The sequence below is a fragment of the Elephas maximus genome, chromosome 18 (genome assembly GCF_024166365.1).
Source record: "Elephas maximus indicus isolate mEleMax1 chromosome 18, mEleMax1 primary haplotype, whole genome shotgun sequence".
NCBI classification, from domain to species: domain Eukaryota; kingdom Metazoa; phylum Chordata; class Mammalia; order Proboscidea; family Elephantidae; genus Elephas; species Elephas maximus.
The window spans coordinates 16159336-16175495 of NC_064836.1; the positions used below are offsets into that span (position 1 = coordinate 16159336).

General features: G+C 47.4%; 1 protein-coding gene across 8 annotated transcripts in view; it reads left to right on the forward strand.

Moving 5' to 3' along the window:
* IKBKE (inhibitor of nuclear factor kappa B kinase subunit epsilon) overlaps positions 1–15029 on the forward strand; it is a 35739-nt gene extending 20710 nt beyond the window's left edge. For 2 of the 8 annotated variants that reach the window (XM_049858127.1, XM_049858128.1), the window contains exons 17-22: positions 8682–8721; positions 9510–9611; positions 10928–11024; positions 12089–12210; positions 12459–12530; positions 14522–15029. In XM_049858127.1, the coding sequence (XP_049714084.1) occupies positions 8682–8721; positions 9510–9611; positions 10928–11024; positions 12089–12210; positions 12459–12530; positions 14522–14555 (467 nt within the window). In that variant the 3' untranslated portion in view covers positions 14556–15029. Of the gene's footprint in view, positions 1–32; positions 94–8681; positions 9441–9509; positions 9612–10927; positions 11074–12088; positions 12211–12458; positions 12531–14521 lie in introns of those variants that run through there. The other 6 variants (XM_049858131.1, XM_049858134.1, XM_049858132.1 and 3 more) reach the window with 4 other exon arrangements.
* The last annotated feature ends 1131 nt before the right edge of the window (positions 15030–16160 follow it).

Genomic DNA, 16160 nt, shown 5'->3' on the forward strand with positions numbered 1-16160 from the left:
ACTTACCCTGCTTTATCTCCTAATCCTCACAGAAACCCTCGGAGGAGGCCAGCCTGTTTTACAGGCACTGGGATGGGAAGCCACTTGCCCCAGGTGACTGCCATCCTGAGGCAGGAACAGGCTCAAACCCAGGGGATGGCTGGTGATGTGGGCTGGGTGGGGCCTGGGGAGGGCCTCTTTGTCTCTCGGTTGGGGAGCGAAGGCAGCAGAAACTAACCTTCTCTCTCCTCATCCTGCCTCAAGCACTTCCTGTAGACTGAAGGTCTTGTGCTTGACGGTCAAATTCTCTTCTATCCCTGAGATTATTTTAAAAGCGCTGTCCGATGAAAATATAATGCCAGGCACAAATGTAATTTTAAGTCTTCTCATGGCCATTTTTTAAAAAGTAACGGAAACAGGCAAAATTAATTTTAATAATATATCTCGTTCAACCCAATATATTAAAAATGTCATTTCAACAGGCAAATAATATAAAAATCAATATAAACAAAATTATTAAAGGGACATTTTACATTCTTTTTTTGTACTAAATCTACAAAAGCTTGTGTGCTTGTTATACTTAAAACGCTTCTCTGTTTACACACTAAAATTTTTAACAGTTACAATGAAATGGAGTCCTACCAAAATAATAAAGTCATTTGTAACGGAAAAAAATTTCATACTGCTTTGCTTTTTAAATTAAAATAAGCTGTTAGTTCCTCAGTCACACTAGCTATATTTCAAGTGCTTAGTAGCCACAGATGTCCAGCAGTCACTGCATTGGGCCGTGCAGCCGTGCAGTTCTAGAAGGTGATCTCTCTCTGGTAGCCTCAGTCCTGCCTCTGAGTTCAGCCTTGCAGGCTGTGGTCTGGAGGAGTGGGGTGGGCGCCACAAGAGATAGGAAAGGGAGAGTCTCCTGCTCTTAGAAGCCGGTGGGACTGCGAGCTCAGCAAGCATGGCTTGTGCCCAGCTGGCCACCTTTTCTGCCTCCACCGCTGGACTCCCACAATAGTATAATCACTAAGCGTCTGAGCACCTCCCATGTGTTGAGCACTGCTCTACAGGCTGTGTGTCACCCAGGAACACCAGCCCACCCCTGCTGTCCATTGACCCCATAGGGTTTCCAAGGCTGTAAGTCTCTACCGAAGCAGACTGACACACTTTTCTCCCACGGAGCCGCTGATGGTTTCCAACCGCCTGACCTTTCAATTAGCCATTGATCACTTTAACCACTGTGCCACCAGGGCTCCTTCAAGGGATTTTAGCCCCCTGCTAATAAGAGGCAGGGCTGGGTCTTGTCCCAGATCTCTTGGATTTCACAAGTGCTCAGCTGGCTGAGTGCAGGCCCAGGACGAGGAGCCCAGGGGAACTGCTGTGTCTGAAATGGAGGTGAGAGGCCAGCAAGGCAAACCTCTTACATCATTTCATGTTGGGGCTGCCACTGTAATGGAGGCCATTCCCTCGAAGCCCAGGAGGGGGCAGCATCTCTCTACAGCAGTGAGCGTTAGGACCCTTCAGGAGGCAGCTAAAGCTTAGGCAGTGAAAATTCCAGCTCTCATTCATTGCAGGGGGGCCAGGAATCTTCCTGCTTCTTCCAGCAAAAAGTGGCTGAGCCAAGAAGAGGAGGGTTGAGGGGAATGGCCTGGCTTATCTAGGTCACTCTGACTGCAGGGTGAGCATTCAGAGATGGGACCAGCCAGCTGTAGACATCAGTCTCCCTGGGAGGTGTGTGGATGCAGGGCAGCAGCTCACCAAACATCCTTCAAGGGATGCCTGGTACTTCCCACCCACCACCTCCCACCTGAAACCTTCTCTGATTACCACCCCCACCCCATGTGCTATGGCTTCCCTTCCTCTGAGCTCCAGGGCAATTTCTCTGCAGGTTTTTTAGGTCTCTCCCTCATAGTAATGCAATAGCTGGGTAATTGTTTCACTCCTTCTGGCCTCTGGGCCAAACAAACAAGTAATGTGACGCTTAATGTGCTCAGCTGGTACCTGAAAGGTTGGCCTATTGGATTCCACCCAGAGGTGCCTCAGAAGAAAGGCCTGGCAATCTACTTCAGAAAAATTAGCCCTTGAAAATCCTATGAAGCACCATTATATCCTTTTTTTTTTTTAATATTTTGCTTTAGGTGAAAGTTTACAGAGCAAAATAGATTCCCATTCAACGATTTGTACACAGAATGTCCTAAGACATTGCTTGCGACCCCCCCCCCCTCAATTTGCCGGCACTCCCCCCATTTCTGCCCTGGGTTGCTGTTACATTTTATCTGGTTTTCCTACCCCTTCCTGCCTTCTTGTCTTTGTTTTTGGACAGATGTTGTCCTTTTGGTTGCATAGTGTTGTTTATTTTGTAGGCCTGTCTGTTATTTGGCTGAAGGTTGGTCTCCAGGAATGGCTTCAATTCTGTGTTGGAAGGGTGTCTTAGGACCAGTCTTGGTAGTTCCTCCAGTCTCTATAAGGCGAGAAAGCCTGGTCATTTTTATGGATTTGGTTTTTGTTAGACATTTTCCTCCCACTGTGCCCGGGACACCATACTGTGATCCTGGTCAGAGCAGTTGATAATGGTTGCTGGGCACCATCTAGTTCTTCTGGTCTTGGGGTTGTGTAGGCTGTGGTTATGTGGTCCATTAGTCCTTTAGACTAATTGCTTCCTTGTGTCCTTGGTTTTCTTCACTCTCCTATGCTCTGGATGGACTGAGACCAATAGTTGTATCTTAGATGGCCGCTTCCAAGCTTTTAAGACCCCAAATGCTACTCACTAAAGTAGGGTTGAGAACATTGTCTTTATGAACTATGTTATGCCAATTGACGTAGATGTTGACTTGGGTTCCCGAGTCTATGGTCCTTAGCCTTCAAGCCTAGTGACTTCACCCCTCAGGGTGTTTGGTTAAGTCTAGGAAGTTTCCGTGATTATGCACCTTGTGTGTTCTATTGTCTATATTAATATATATGTAGTAGTCTCCACGACCAAACCTGTATCTGCAGGTGGAGCGCTCCTTGCACCCTTCCTCTCCTCTTTAGCACACCTCTCTACTTGTATATCCATTTGCAGATTATTATTTGTTAATACTATTGTTGCAGGATTGTCTATGTTACCGTAAATGCTGTGGTTACCCTTTATTCTTCCATTCCTCTCGGTGCCTTCCTTTGCCTTGGTCCTCTTGTGCCAACTCCACTCTGTTGTGTAATGTCTTTCCCTTCACCAGTATTAACACGTGTATTCTTTCTAGTTGGTGATTTTCCCTCCCTAGCCTTCCTATCCCTGGTAACCATCAAAGAATGTTTGTGTGCATGTGTAACCCTTTTCTTGATTTTTTATAGTAGTGGCCTCATATAATATTTGTCTTTTTGTGATTGAATTATTTCAGTTAACATAATGTTCCCCAAGTTTAGCCATGTTGTGATATTTTTCATGGATTCATCATCGTTCTTTATTGTTGCATAGTACTCCATTGTGTGTGTACCACAGTTAGTTTATCCATTCATCTGTTGATTGGCACTTAGGCTGTTTCCATTTTTTTGCTATTGTGAATAATGCTGCAATGAACATGGGTGTGCATATGTCTATTCGTGTCACAGCTCTTATTTCTTTGGGGTATATACCTAGGAGTGGGATTCCTAGATCATATGGTATTTCTATTTCTAACTTTTTAAGGAAGTCCCCCCATTTTCTATAGTGGTTGTACCATTTTTCATGCCCACCAGCAATGGATTAGAATTCCAGTCTTCCCACAACCTCTCCAGCATTTGTTGTTTTCTGTTTTTTTTTTTTTTTTTTGATTGGTGCCAGTAATGTAGGAGTGACATGGTATCTCACTGAGTTTTGATTTGCCTCTCTCGGGTTGGGGGGTGGGGATGCCTAGAGATCACAAACATTTCTTCATGTGTTTGTTTGCCACCTGAATGTCTTCTTTGGTGAAGTGTCTGTTCATATCTTTTGCCCATTTTTTAACTGGATTATTTGTCTTTTTGTTGTTGAGGTATTGAAGTTTTCTATAAATTTTAAAGATTACACCATTGTCAGATATGTTATAGCCAAAAAAACTTTTCCCAGCCTGTAGGTTCTCTTTTTACTCTTTTGGAGAAGTCTTTTTTATTTTTTTTATTGTATTTTAGATGAAGGTTTACAGAACAAACTAGTTTCTCATTAAATAATTAGTACACATATTGTTTTATGACGTTGGTCAAACCCCGCTACATGTCAATACTCTCCCTTCTCAACCTTGGGTTCCCTATTACCAGCTTTCCCATTACCTCCTGCCTTCTAGTCCTTGCCCCTGGGCTGGTGTGCCCCTAAAGTGTCATTTGTTTTATGGGCCTGTCCAGTCTTTGGCTGAAGGGTAAACCTCAGGAATGACTTCTTTACTAAGATGAAAGGGTTTCCAGAGGCCATACTCTCTGTTTCTCCAGTCTCTGTCAGGCCAGCAAGTCTGGTCTTTCTGAGTCAGAATTTTGTTCTACATTGTTCTCCAGCTCTGTCCAGGACCCTCTATTGTGATCCATGTCAGAGCAGTCAGTGGGGGTAGCCGGGCACCATCTAGTTGTACTAGACTCAGCCTAGTGGAGGCCGTGGTAGATGTGGTCCATTAGTCCTTTGGACTAATCTTTCCCTTGTATCTTTAGTTTTCTTCATTCTGCTTTGCTCCTGAAGGGGTGAGACGAGTGGAGTATTTTGGAGAAGTCTTTTGTTGAGCATAAGTGTTTAATTTTTAGGTGGTCCCATTTATCTAGTTTATCTTCTTCTGTTTGTATATTTTTAATTATGTTTGGTATGCTATTTATGCCGCGTATTAGGGCTCCTAGCATTTCCCCTATTTTTTTCTTCCACAATCTTTTTAATTTTAGGTTTTATGTTTAGGTCTGTTATCCATTTTGAATTGGTTTTTGTGTATGGGGTGAGGTATGGGTTTTGTTCGTTTTTTTACAGATAGATACTCGTTTCTGCCCGCACCGTTCGTTAAAGAGACTATTTCTTTCCCATTTAATGGAATTTGGCTCTTTATTGAAGACTTTGTCCTTAAGTGGATGGATTTACTTCTGGGTTCTCAATTCTGTTCCATTGGTCTGTGTGTCTGTCGTTGTACCAGTACCAAGTTGTTTTGATTACCATGGCTGTTCAGTAGGTTCAGAGATCAGGACGTATGAGGCCTCCTACTTTGTTCTTCTTTAATAGTGCTTTATTTATTTGAAGCCTCTTGCCCTTTCATATAAAGTTAGTGATTGGTTTTTCCATCTCGAAGAATGCTGTCAGGATTTGGATCAGGATTGCATTATACCCATATATCACTTTGGCTGTTGTTGTTAGGTACCATCAAGTCAGTTTCGACCCATAGTGACTATATGTACAACAAAACGAAACACTGACCAATCCTATGCCATCCTCACAATCGTTGCTACGTTTGAGCCCATTGTCGTAGCCACTGTATCAATCCATCTCATCAAGGGTCTTCCGCTTTTTTGCTGACTCTCTACCTTACCAAGCATGATATCCTTCTCCAGGGCCTGGTCCCTCCTAATAGTATGTCCAAAGTACATGAGATGACGTCTCGCTATCTTTGCTTCCAAGGAGCATAATGGCTTTACTTCTTCCAAGACAGACTTGTTCATTCTTCTGGCAGTCCATGGTATATTCAGTATTCTTTGCCAACACTGTAAATTAAAGGCATCAGTTCTTCTTTGGTCTTCTTTATTTGTTGTCCAGTTTTCACATGCATATGAAACAATTGAAAACACCATGGCTTGGGTCAGTGCACCTTAGTCCTCAAAGTGACATCTTTGCTTTTGTACACTTTAAAGAAGTCTTTTGCAACAGATTTGCCCAATGCAATACATCGTTTGATTTCTTGACTACAGCTTCCATGCAAAGGACCTGGCAGTCTACTTCTGAAAAAAATTGGCCAGTGAAAACCTTAGAAACAGCAGTGGAGCATTGTTATAGTGTCAGAAGATCAGCCCCTCGGGTTGCAAGACACTCCAAATATGACTGAGGAAGAAGTACCTTCTCAAATTAAAGTCGACCTTAGTGATGTGAATGGAGTAAAGCTTTTGGGATCTTCATTTGCTAGTGTGGCATGACTCAAAAGAAGAAGAAACAGTTGCAAACATCCATTAATAGTTGGAATGTGAAATGTACGAAGTATGAAATCTAGGAAAATTGGAAGTCGTCAAAAATGAAACGGAATGCATAAATATCAATATCCTAGGCATTAGTGAACTGAAATGGACTGGTACTGGCCACTTTGACTCAGACAATCGTAAGGTCTACTATGCTGGGGAATGGTAAATTTAAGAGGAATGGCATCACATTCACCGTCACAAAGAACACTTGAAGATCTGTCCTGAAGTACAACGCTGTCAGTAATAGGATAATGTCTATATGCCTACAAGGAGGGCCAGTAAATATGACTATTATTCAAACTTACACGCCAATCGCTAATGCAAAAGATGAGGAAATTGAAGATTTTACCAACTTCTGCAGTCTGAAATTGATCAAAGATGCAATCAAGATGCATTGATAATTACTGGTGATTAGAATGCAAATAAGTTGGAAACAAGAAGGATTTGTAGTCAGAAAATATGGCCTTGGTGATAAAAACACTGGCTATTGCATGATAAAATTTTACAAGACCAATGACTTGTTCACTGCAAATACCTTTTTTCAACAACATAGACAGCGACTATACATGTGGACCTCACCAGATGGAAAACACAGGAATCAAATCAACTACATCTGTGGAACGGGACGATGGAAAAATCTCGGTATCATCAGTCAGAACAAGGCCAGGGGCCAACTGTGGAACAGACCATCAATTGCTCATATGCAAGTTTAAGTTGAAGCTGAAGAAAATTAAAACAAGTCCACAAGAACCCAAATACGACCTTGAGTATATCCCACCTGAATTTGGAGACCATCTCAAGAATAGATTTGACGCACTGAACATCACTTTGGGTAGCGTTGACGTTTTCACAATGTTGAGTCTTCCTGTCCAAGGGCATGGTATATTTTTCCATTTGTGTAGGACTCCTTTGGTTTCTTAGAGTAGTGCTTTATAGTTTTTTTTGTATAAGTCTTTTACACTCCTAGTGAGATTTATTTCTAAGTATTTTATCTTTTGGGGGCTATTGTACATGGCATTGTTTTTCTGATTTCCTTTTCAGAGTTCTCTTTGTTGATTTTTCTATGTTGGTCTTGTGTCCTCCCACTTTGCTGAATCTTTCTATTTGTTCCAGTAGCTTTCTTGTGGACTCTGGGGTTTTCTATGTATAGGATCATATCATCTGCAAATAGCGATAGTTTTACTTCTTCCTTACCAATTTGAATGCTTTTTATTTCCTTTTCTTGCCTTTTTGCTCTAGCTAGGACTTCCAGTGTTGAATACGAATGGCGATAAAGGGTATCCCTGTCTTGTTATGTTCTCTGAGGGCATACTTTCAGCCCCTCTCCTTTGAGAAGGATGTTGGCTATTGGTTTTGTATAGATGCCCTTTATTATGTTGAGGAATTTCCCTTCTATTCCTATGTTGCTGAGAGTTTTTATCAGGAATGGGTGTTGAACTTTATCAAATGTCTTTTCTGCATTGATTGACATGATCATGTGATTCTTTTATTTATGTGGTGGATTACATTGATTGATTTTCTAATGTTGAACCATCCTTGTATAACTGGTATGAATCTCACTTGGTCATAATATTTTTTTTTGATATGCTGTTGAATTCTATTGGCTTGGATTTTGTTGAGAATTTTTGCATCTGTATTCATGAAGGATATTGGTCTGTAGTTTTCTGTTTTAGTGATGTCTTTGCCTGGCTTTGGTATCAGGCTTATGCTGCTTTATAGAATGATTCAGGAGTATTCCTTTCTTTTCTATGTAGAGTAGAGTAGAATTGGTGTCAACTCCTCTCTGAATGTTTGGTAGAATTCTCCAGTTATGCCCCCTGGGATGGGGCTTGTTGTTGTTGAGAGTTTTTTTAATGACCTCTTCAATTTCTTCTTTTGTCATAGGTCTGTACGAATTTCCTACCTGAGGTTTTGTTAGTTTAGGTAGGTAGTATGTTTCTAGAAATTTGTCCATTTTGTTGGAATACAATTTTTTGTAGTATTCTGTTATGATCCTTTTTATTTTAGTTGGTTCTGTTGTAATGTCTCCCATCTTATTTCTTATTTGGTTTATTTGCATCTTCTGCTGTTTTTCTTTTGTCACTTTGGCCAGTGGTTTGTTGATTTTATTGATCCTTTCAAACAACCAGCTTTTAGGCTTATTTGTTATTTCTATTGTTTTTCTTTTCTCTGTTTCATTGATATCTGCTCTAATTTTTATTATTTCATTTCTTCTGGCAACTAGGGGCTTCTTTTGATGTTCTCTTTCTAATTGTTTGAGTTGTAGGGTTAACGTTTTGATTCTTGCCCTTCTTTTTTGATGTGTGCATTTACTGCTATAAGTTGACCTCTAAGTACTGCTTTTGCTGCATCTAGCACAGTTGTGTTCTGACGCACACGGGGTCACCATGAGTTGGAATGAACTCAAGCGAAATTAATTATCTCTTCCTGGCTCCACTTGGCTGTGAGCTCCTCTAGAGCAGGCGCAAGGCTGTCTTCATCTGTGTCTCCATCCCCCACCCCCAAGTGCTCAGCACAAGCCCCACCCTTGTGGCATTCTGTTTTGTTGATTGATTAAGTGGCACCATTCCTGTTTCCTTCAGGGCTTGGCTACAACGAGGAGCAGATCCACAAGCTGGATAAGTGAGTGGCCTGGGTAGGTGGGTGGACAGGAGGGTGGTATCACCAGGGCAGAGCCATCCTCCAAGCCAGACAAGAGGTGGTGAAGGGCCCTGACCCCAGGCTGTGGCTGGGCAGGGAGAAGAAGGGGGTGAGTTGGCAGCTGGGATAACTGTCTATGGAGCAAGTTAGCTGGGGCAGGGGAGGGAGATTGAATGGCTGAGTTGAAGGGAGGTAGCTCAGAGGTAATTCTGATGTAAATGGGTTTACTTCTGGGATGAGCAAATAATCTGTAGATTTCTTTCCCTAATGGCCCCCTCTGATTTACCACTTATCACTTCCTGCCTCTGCCCTCTGCCAGATCCTTCCTTTGTGCTCCCTGCTGCTCCCATTTCCTGGACACTCATCTTCCAGAGGCTCCCATTGGAGGTGCCACAGTCTACACCCACGATCAGGCTCTGCGGGCGCGTGCGCGCGCGCGTGCACACACACACACACACACACATTCCCTGTCTCTCCATAACCATCTCTCCTACTTTCCCTCTGGGTACCAAGCTTAAGAGTGTATGTGTGTCCTGGGCCCTCCCCCATGTCTCCCTGTTGAAGTGTGTTTGCCAGCTCCTCTGGCCTGTGTGATTCACATGTGTGAACATTGTCTCCTCCCGCCTCGGATACATACGCCCCTGCTGTGGGCCCAGGGAATGGGCATTGGTGATGGGGTGATTGCAGAGACCTAGAGATGCTGGGCCTATGCTCAGGGGCCTGGTGTCTCCGCTGCTCATCTCTGTGCCTCAGTTTCTCTGTCTTTTCAGGGTGAATTTCAGTCATTTAGCCAAAAGGCTCCTGCAGGTGTTCCAGGAGGAGTGTGTACAGAAGTATCAGGCAGCCCTGGTCACGCACGGCAAGCGGATGAGGTAACCATCCAGCCTCCCTCCAGAGCTCAGGGACCCCAGCCTGGCCTGGGCCGTACCAGACTTCAGATGATACGGGGTTTGCAGAGCCCTGATAGAGAAGGATGCAGGAAAGGAAGGCGAGGAAAGGGTGTTTTTGTGGACCAGGCATCCTGCTGGGTGGTTTCTACAGATTAGCTCATTTAACCCCGTGATTTCAACCCTATGGAGTAGAGACTATCACCCCATTTCACAGACAAAGAAACCGAGGCACAAAGAACAGGTCTCCGCCTCTATGTTACATAGCTGGGAAGTGGCAGAGCCAGCATATGGGATGTCTGCTTCTACAGTCTGAGTTCTTTTCACTGTCCAGCTGGTTGCACTGGGAAACCACCTCTTTGGAGAGGAAACCAAGGCCCCTCTGGGAAGAGGACACGCTGATGTACGGGCTTCTAAGGGGGCAGGGAAGCAGGGGCAGACAGTACCCCCGAACAGAACCCTCTGTCACACTGTCCCCTTTAGGAGTTCCCCCTTCAGAGACAAACCTCTCCCACCTTCCCTGCCTGCATTGATATTGGCCCCCTGAGAAGAGAGGGCGTCTGTTTCCCAGGAATTGCTAGGTTCTGGGGCTCATGTGACCTCTGAGCTATTATGGGGCTGAGACCCTGGAATTCACCTACCCTCACATTAGAATACCAGTGTCCGGCTCCTCACCTCCCTCCCCAGTCCACCCCAATTCTGATTTCATTGGGCATCAGTATTCTATAAAGCTCCCCAGGGGGTCCTAGTATGTAGCCAGGGTTGAGAACCAATCACCACTTTAACCTCTGGACCCTGATTTCCTCTGAGCAATAAGGAAAATATTCTTGCTCACTCCCACCCCTTAGAGAGAGAAAAGGGCACTCCTGACTGTGACTGACTGGAAATAGGCAGTACGGGCAGTCTCTGTATGCAGTGCCAAAGAGTGGGCTGTCCTCTGCATCTCTGAAGCTTACCTGGCACCTGGCTCATCATAACCAGCCCGTGTGACCTGGCTCCCAGCCACTGCATCTTTGCAGCATTCCCTACCATGGTTCTAGTGGGACCCTCACCAGCCTTAGTCAGACAGCTCATCAGCATTATTAAATTATTACAATGGGGTGGGTACGAGTGGGGGGGCCATCTGGAAGGGCAGAGGAAATGAAGAAGGCAAATGGCTGAGCCCAGCACGTGTGGCTGGAACAGCGTCGGCCTGAGCCATCTGGAAATTCCATGTCTTTGTGGTGGCCCAGAGGACATTTACGTGGCCCCAGGGGACAGCCAAGTCCACCACTTAGTCTCTTTCTGTCTGCTTTCCACAGGATGGTGCAGGAGACCAGGAACCACCTGCGCCTGGTTGGCTGCTCCGTGGCCGCCTGTAACACTGAAGCCCAGGGGGCACAGGAGAGCCTCAGCAAGGTGCGGGGGCTGCAGGCACCCAGCCTCGGAGGGGAGCCAGGCCAATCAGGTGCCCGGGGGGGATTTGGGCCATTCCCCTGCCTCTGGGCACAGCTGCCCTTGACCAAGTTCAGGCTGTGGGTTGAGGGTCTCTGAGCCCAGATGTGCCCTGAGATGGGGATAGGCTGAGTGGAAGGTGTTCCTGGAAGGATGGACAAAGTGTGGTACATACATACAATGGAATAGTACTCAGCCATAAGGACAAATGAAATCCTGATACATGCTACAGCACGGATAAACTTCGAGGGCATTATGCTGAGTGAAATAATCTCAGGCTGAAGGTCACTACAAGGGCAAAGCCCCTGGTACGCTGGAACCTCTTCCAAAAGCTTCTGTGCAGACTGGGAGGGAGACTCCCAAGTGATGCTGAGAGAGGCCACGTGAGCTCCCCTGTTCTCCTAACCTGCTCTCTGTGGGGACACCACACAGGGCAGCAGTGGGACGCTGCCCGCTTCACCACCAAGGACAGACAAGGCTGCTGCTTTTGGTGTAACTGGTACTTTGTCTTATGACTGTAACAGAACAAATGGGGCCCCTTGGTAGCAACAATGGTTAAGCACTTGGCTGCTATCCGAAAGGCTGGTGGTTCAAAGCCACCCAGAAATGCCTTGGAAGAAATATCCAAGCCCTTGAAAACCTTATGCAGCTGAAATCCACTCTAAGGCCACTATTAGTTTGGTTTTGATTTAATGAAACGAAGAGGTCAGTGTCAGAAAAAGGCAAGGGCCCCACCCCTTCTCTGTAGTTCATGCCTCTATTGTGTCATGAGAGGTTTAGGTCAGGCATAAAGGAGAACTTCTTGGATGTCTGGATCCTTAAATCCAAGAAAAGGTGAATGAAGGTAGTTATGCCAGCTGTGCTCCCAGAATTGGAAGGAAGGGCTCATGGGAAGGACGTGAGAATTCTGGGAGATCCAGGGATGTAGGAGGGGGCAGTTTGTACCCTTTTCTTACTTTTCTTCAGCACCCCTACCTCCCCACCTGCAAGCTGGCTCACCCCTCTGACTAAAGTGTGGCTTCCCTCAGATCCTTGATCGGCTGTCTCACCAGCTCCTTCAGGATGGACGAGTGGAGGCTCAGGCCTCATCACCTCCCATAGCCCCTTACCCCAGCCCTGCTGCACCTGGTTCCCATGACCTGGTTCTCTAGTAAGTGCCAAGAGAGCGTGTGCGTGCATGCGTGCATGCGTGCGTGTGTGTTGGGGAAGGGGGTGATGAGTAGGAGGAGGATGCTGAGGTTAGGCCCAGAGGGGACTGGCCTCCTGCCCGGCCTGGGAGGCGGGAATCAAGAGGCTTCTGGGAGGAGCTGGTGGGGCGGACGGGCCTGGCAGGGAGAGGGAGAGGCTTGGCAGTGTGCCTACGGGCTCAGCCAGCTCTCCCACCGCTGCTTTGAGCAGCATGCAGGAGCTTCACAGGGAGATGCAGCTGCTCGCGTTTGACCTCCAGGACAACAACCGCATCATCGAACGGTAAGGAGCTCGTGCCTGTCCAGAGAAGGCTGGGGCCTTCCTCCACCCTCGCCTTCTGTGTACGCAGTCCCTCCACTGCCCATGTAAGTTTGGTGACATGTCCATTTTCCATATGATCGTCTCAGACACACTGAGGCCTTGCGCACAAGTGAGCCGTCATTCCTCGTGATGTGGGCTTTCATTTATAATCTGAAACGTGTGCCCTGTGCAGTCAGAGGATGGGTGCGTGGTGGCACACGCATTCCTGCCTCTGTCCAGTTCTCGATAGGAGGTTTATGCTGTGCCTGACGCTAAAAACTCCTCTCCAGGCCACCTCCTAATCTGCTCAGCTAGCCTCAGAGTGGGTACCTTTCACCTGCATTTCACACTCTGGAGACCACAGCCCAGAGAGTTTGGGTTGGTCGCCCAAGGCCCGGGCTTCTCCGCCCTCGTTGGCACCAGGTCCTTGCGGTGATGCTCAGGGAGCCAGCATTAGGCTCTGGACCGTCAGCCCACTCAATGCCTCCCAGGGTGAGGGCCGAGGAGAGGGTGCTGTGTGGGACACAAGGGGACGCAGACTTGGAGATTTTGTGCACCAGTAAAATTCAGAAAAGAAAACGGGAGGACATGCCATAGAATGGTCAGCTGCTCACGTTACTGCGTCAGCACATGTAAAGGGAAACTCCCTGTCATCCAGTAGTCCTGTTTTACAAAGTCCATCCTAACACCAAACAGTAGGAAGGACGTAATCTCAGAATAAAGGACAGCCTTGCCGTGCGGGGCAATGGCCGGTCCACACTAATGCACATGTATGCACAGAGTTCCTGGATGGTGTAAACAGTTAATGCTCAGCTGCTAACTTAAAGGTGGGAGGTTCAATTCCACCCAGAAGCACTTTGGAAAAACCTTATGGTGCACAGTTCTACTCTGACACACATGGGGTCGCCATGAGTCAGAATCAACGCTGTGGCAACGGGTTTAGTTATTTTTTGCGGGGGAGGGTTATACATATGCATACACACATGTGCACATACATGCACCTCCCACATCCTCCCCATCGTCCTATGTCTGTCATTTCCCCTTTCACAGGCCCTGGTTGAGGGCTAGCATTTGGGAGCCAGTGGCACGGTGAAAAGAGCTTCCAGCAGGGTTTGCATCCTGGCTCTGCTCCTTACCAACCACCTGACCCTGGGAGGCTGTTCAGCTCAGGGCTTCAGTTCCCTCCCCTGTAGAACAGGGATGGCAATGGCTACCTCATGGTCTTAGCATAGGATTAAATGGAATGAGACATGCAGAGTGTCTGGGGGCGGAGGGAAGGACTCACTCATGTTAGTGGCTCCCCAGAGGCCATGCCTATCTGGGGCACTAGGATTGGGGCCAGAAGGTCAGGACCCAGGAGAGACCTTGTGGTTTGTCGTCAGAGTTTCAGAGGATCCTAGAGTTGGGGAAGGCATCTCCACCCAATCCCGTTCCTGTAAAATGAGAATCCATCCTCTTAAATCCCCCCAAAACAGGAAAATCAACAGCTTCTTGGAAAGACTTTCCAAAAAGTCATCATGCGTAGGAAATTCCTATTTTAGTGCTGACATAAATTTTTCTTGCTGTGATATTTAATCTATTTACAGATAGCTCAAAACTTTATCTTAGTGAATTTTCACTTCCTTAACAGAGCTGTAGCCAAGGAGCCAAATGAACGGACTTCAATTCCTTCCCTTCCTGGCCACCCATTGGGATCACCAGGGGAGCTTTTAAAAAACATGGCCAGATGCCTGGGTCTGCCTTCAGAGCCTCTGGGCTTGGGGACTTTCATAAGCTCCAGGTAGCTCTAATGTGCAGACTGGTAGAGGACCAGTGAGTTCCGTCTGGGCACAAAGCAGAGAGGAGAAGAGAGCTGAGGCCTTGAGTGGCTCAGGGCTTAGCGCCCCCGAGAGCTGATTGTGCTGGGCCCTGGGGTATGCTCTGCCAGCTTCTCCACCCGGAAGGGAGAAACTGACCTGTGCCTCTCCTTACAGGTTAAGTGGGGTCCCCTCGGCTCCTGATGTCTGAGCCCCGCAGGTACATGCGGCATCCTGAAGCATTACGGTTACTCCAACACTGCTCTCCTGCACTGCGGGATCCAGCACGGGGCAAGATCCAGCCCCATCTCCTCAGCCTACCTCCCTCCTGGCTGTTGCCCGGAGAAGTCTCCAGCATTACTTTCCATTGCCTTTCCTCCTGGGAAGCAGTTTCAACAGGCCCGGCACCCCAGGCCCAGCACCGCAGGCCACCTCTTTCAGGACCCACAGGAAACCCTGGATGCTGGCCTTTGTGCCTTACCCAGGCTCCTCCGTCGCCCTGGCCTTATGGCTGAACCTGGCCCAGCTGTGGGGAGAAGAGCCCGACAGGCCCTGCTAGCCCCCCTGGTTTACAGAGCTCCATTCCTCAGGGAACAGGGAGGAGGCCTTGCAGGCTTTCCCCAGGGTACAGATCAACAGCCTATTCTAATCTGTCTTCCTTCCTCTTAAAGTGTTTAATGATGAACCCAGTCCTCTGCTCGTCCTGTGATTTCGGGGGTCACCACTTCTAGCCGCAGGCAACGCAGAGCCTGATTTTCCTCCCGTTCTTGGTCTGGCTGAGCCCGGGATGCCAGTCCCTCCCTGTCACCCCTCTCTGAGGCACCTCCAGGTCCTGGGCTGTGCAGTCAGCATAGGTAGCCAGGCCTGTAAGTCCACAGCCCAGGGGAAATAGAAGGCCTGTGCCTTCGAGACATGGAATAAACGTGGGCTTCTTTTCCATTTCTGCATGGCTCTCCCCAGGCTGTGTCTGGGAGGCAGGAGAGGCTGTAAGCTGGGCGTGCAGGGCCTGGGTGGGGGTCTGTGAGAAGTGTTGGGAGGTGGGTTGGTCATTTCCAGAAGCCTGCCTTCCCACTACCTGGCCCTCATTTCAGGGAAGAGCCAAGGAAGATGGCTCCCTGCTAGGAGGGCTCGCTTTCCCATTCTTTCCCCTCCTGATCCCCTGCCATTTGGGGACCTATATAAGGGCCTGGGCCTGGGGGGAAAGAGGGTGTCTTTTTTTAACTTCAGACACACAATCTAAGCGCCTGATCCTTTCCCTCGCACCCCACCACTTTTCAAAACCCAGGTTGTATCTTAAATTGTGTGTCTTGTTTTAAGCATCCCCTCATTTTGTCTAGAAGCTAGAATAGTGTCTGGGTAAGGCATTCAGATTTGTGCTAACTGCTGCAGATTCCGACTTTCCGCTGCAGTACTTCCAGAGCTAGACTCTCCACCTAGCCTGGAGGGGTCGGGGCAAGGCACTGAAGCTGCCCCAATAGGGGAAGGGGTGAGTGAGAAGCCCCCTATGTGCTTTGAAGCATGAAGACAACATTATGCTTGGCCATCTTCACGTCCTCACAAGTCTACTTTGCCCAGCAGCCAGGCCAAAAGTGAGGAAGGACGGGTCTTGGAGTCTGACAGTCCTGTGATTCTCCAGGTCCTTTGCTTCTCTAGAAAAAGACTGGGGCCCTCTAAAGACCCAGGGCAGGATTGCTGGTGGCCATTTACTTGCTTCAGAATGAAGTGACTTCATGTTGCAGTGTGGGCCTTAAGTTCATGGGGTCACTTAAGCCCATGGATTCAGGTTCTGGGGCCCTAGGGCTGGCTGATCCTTTGG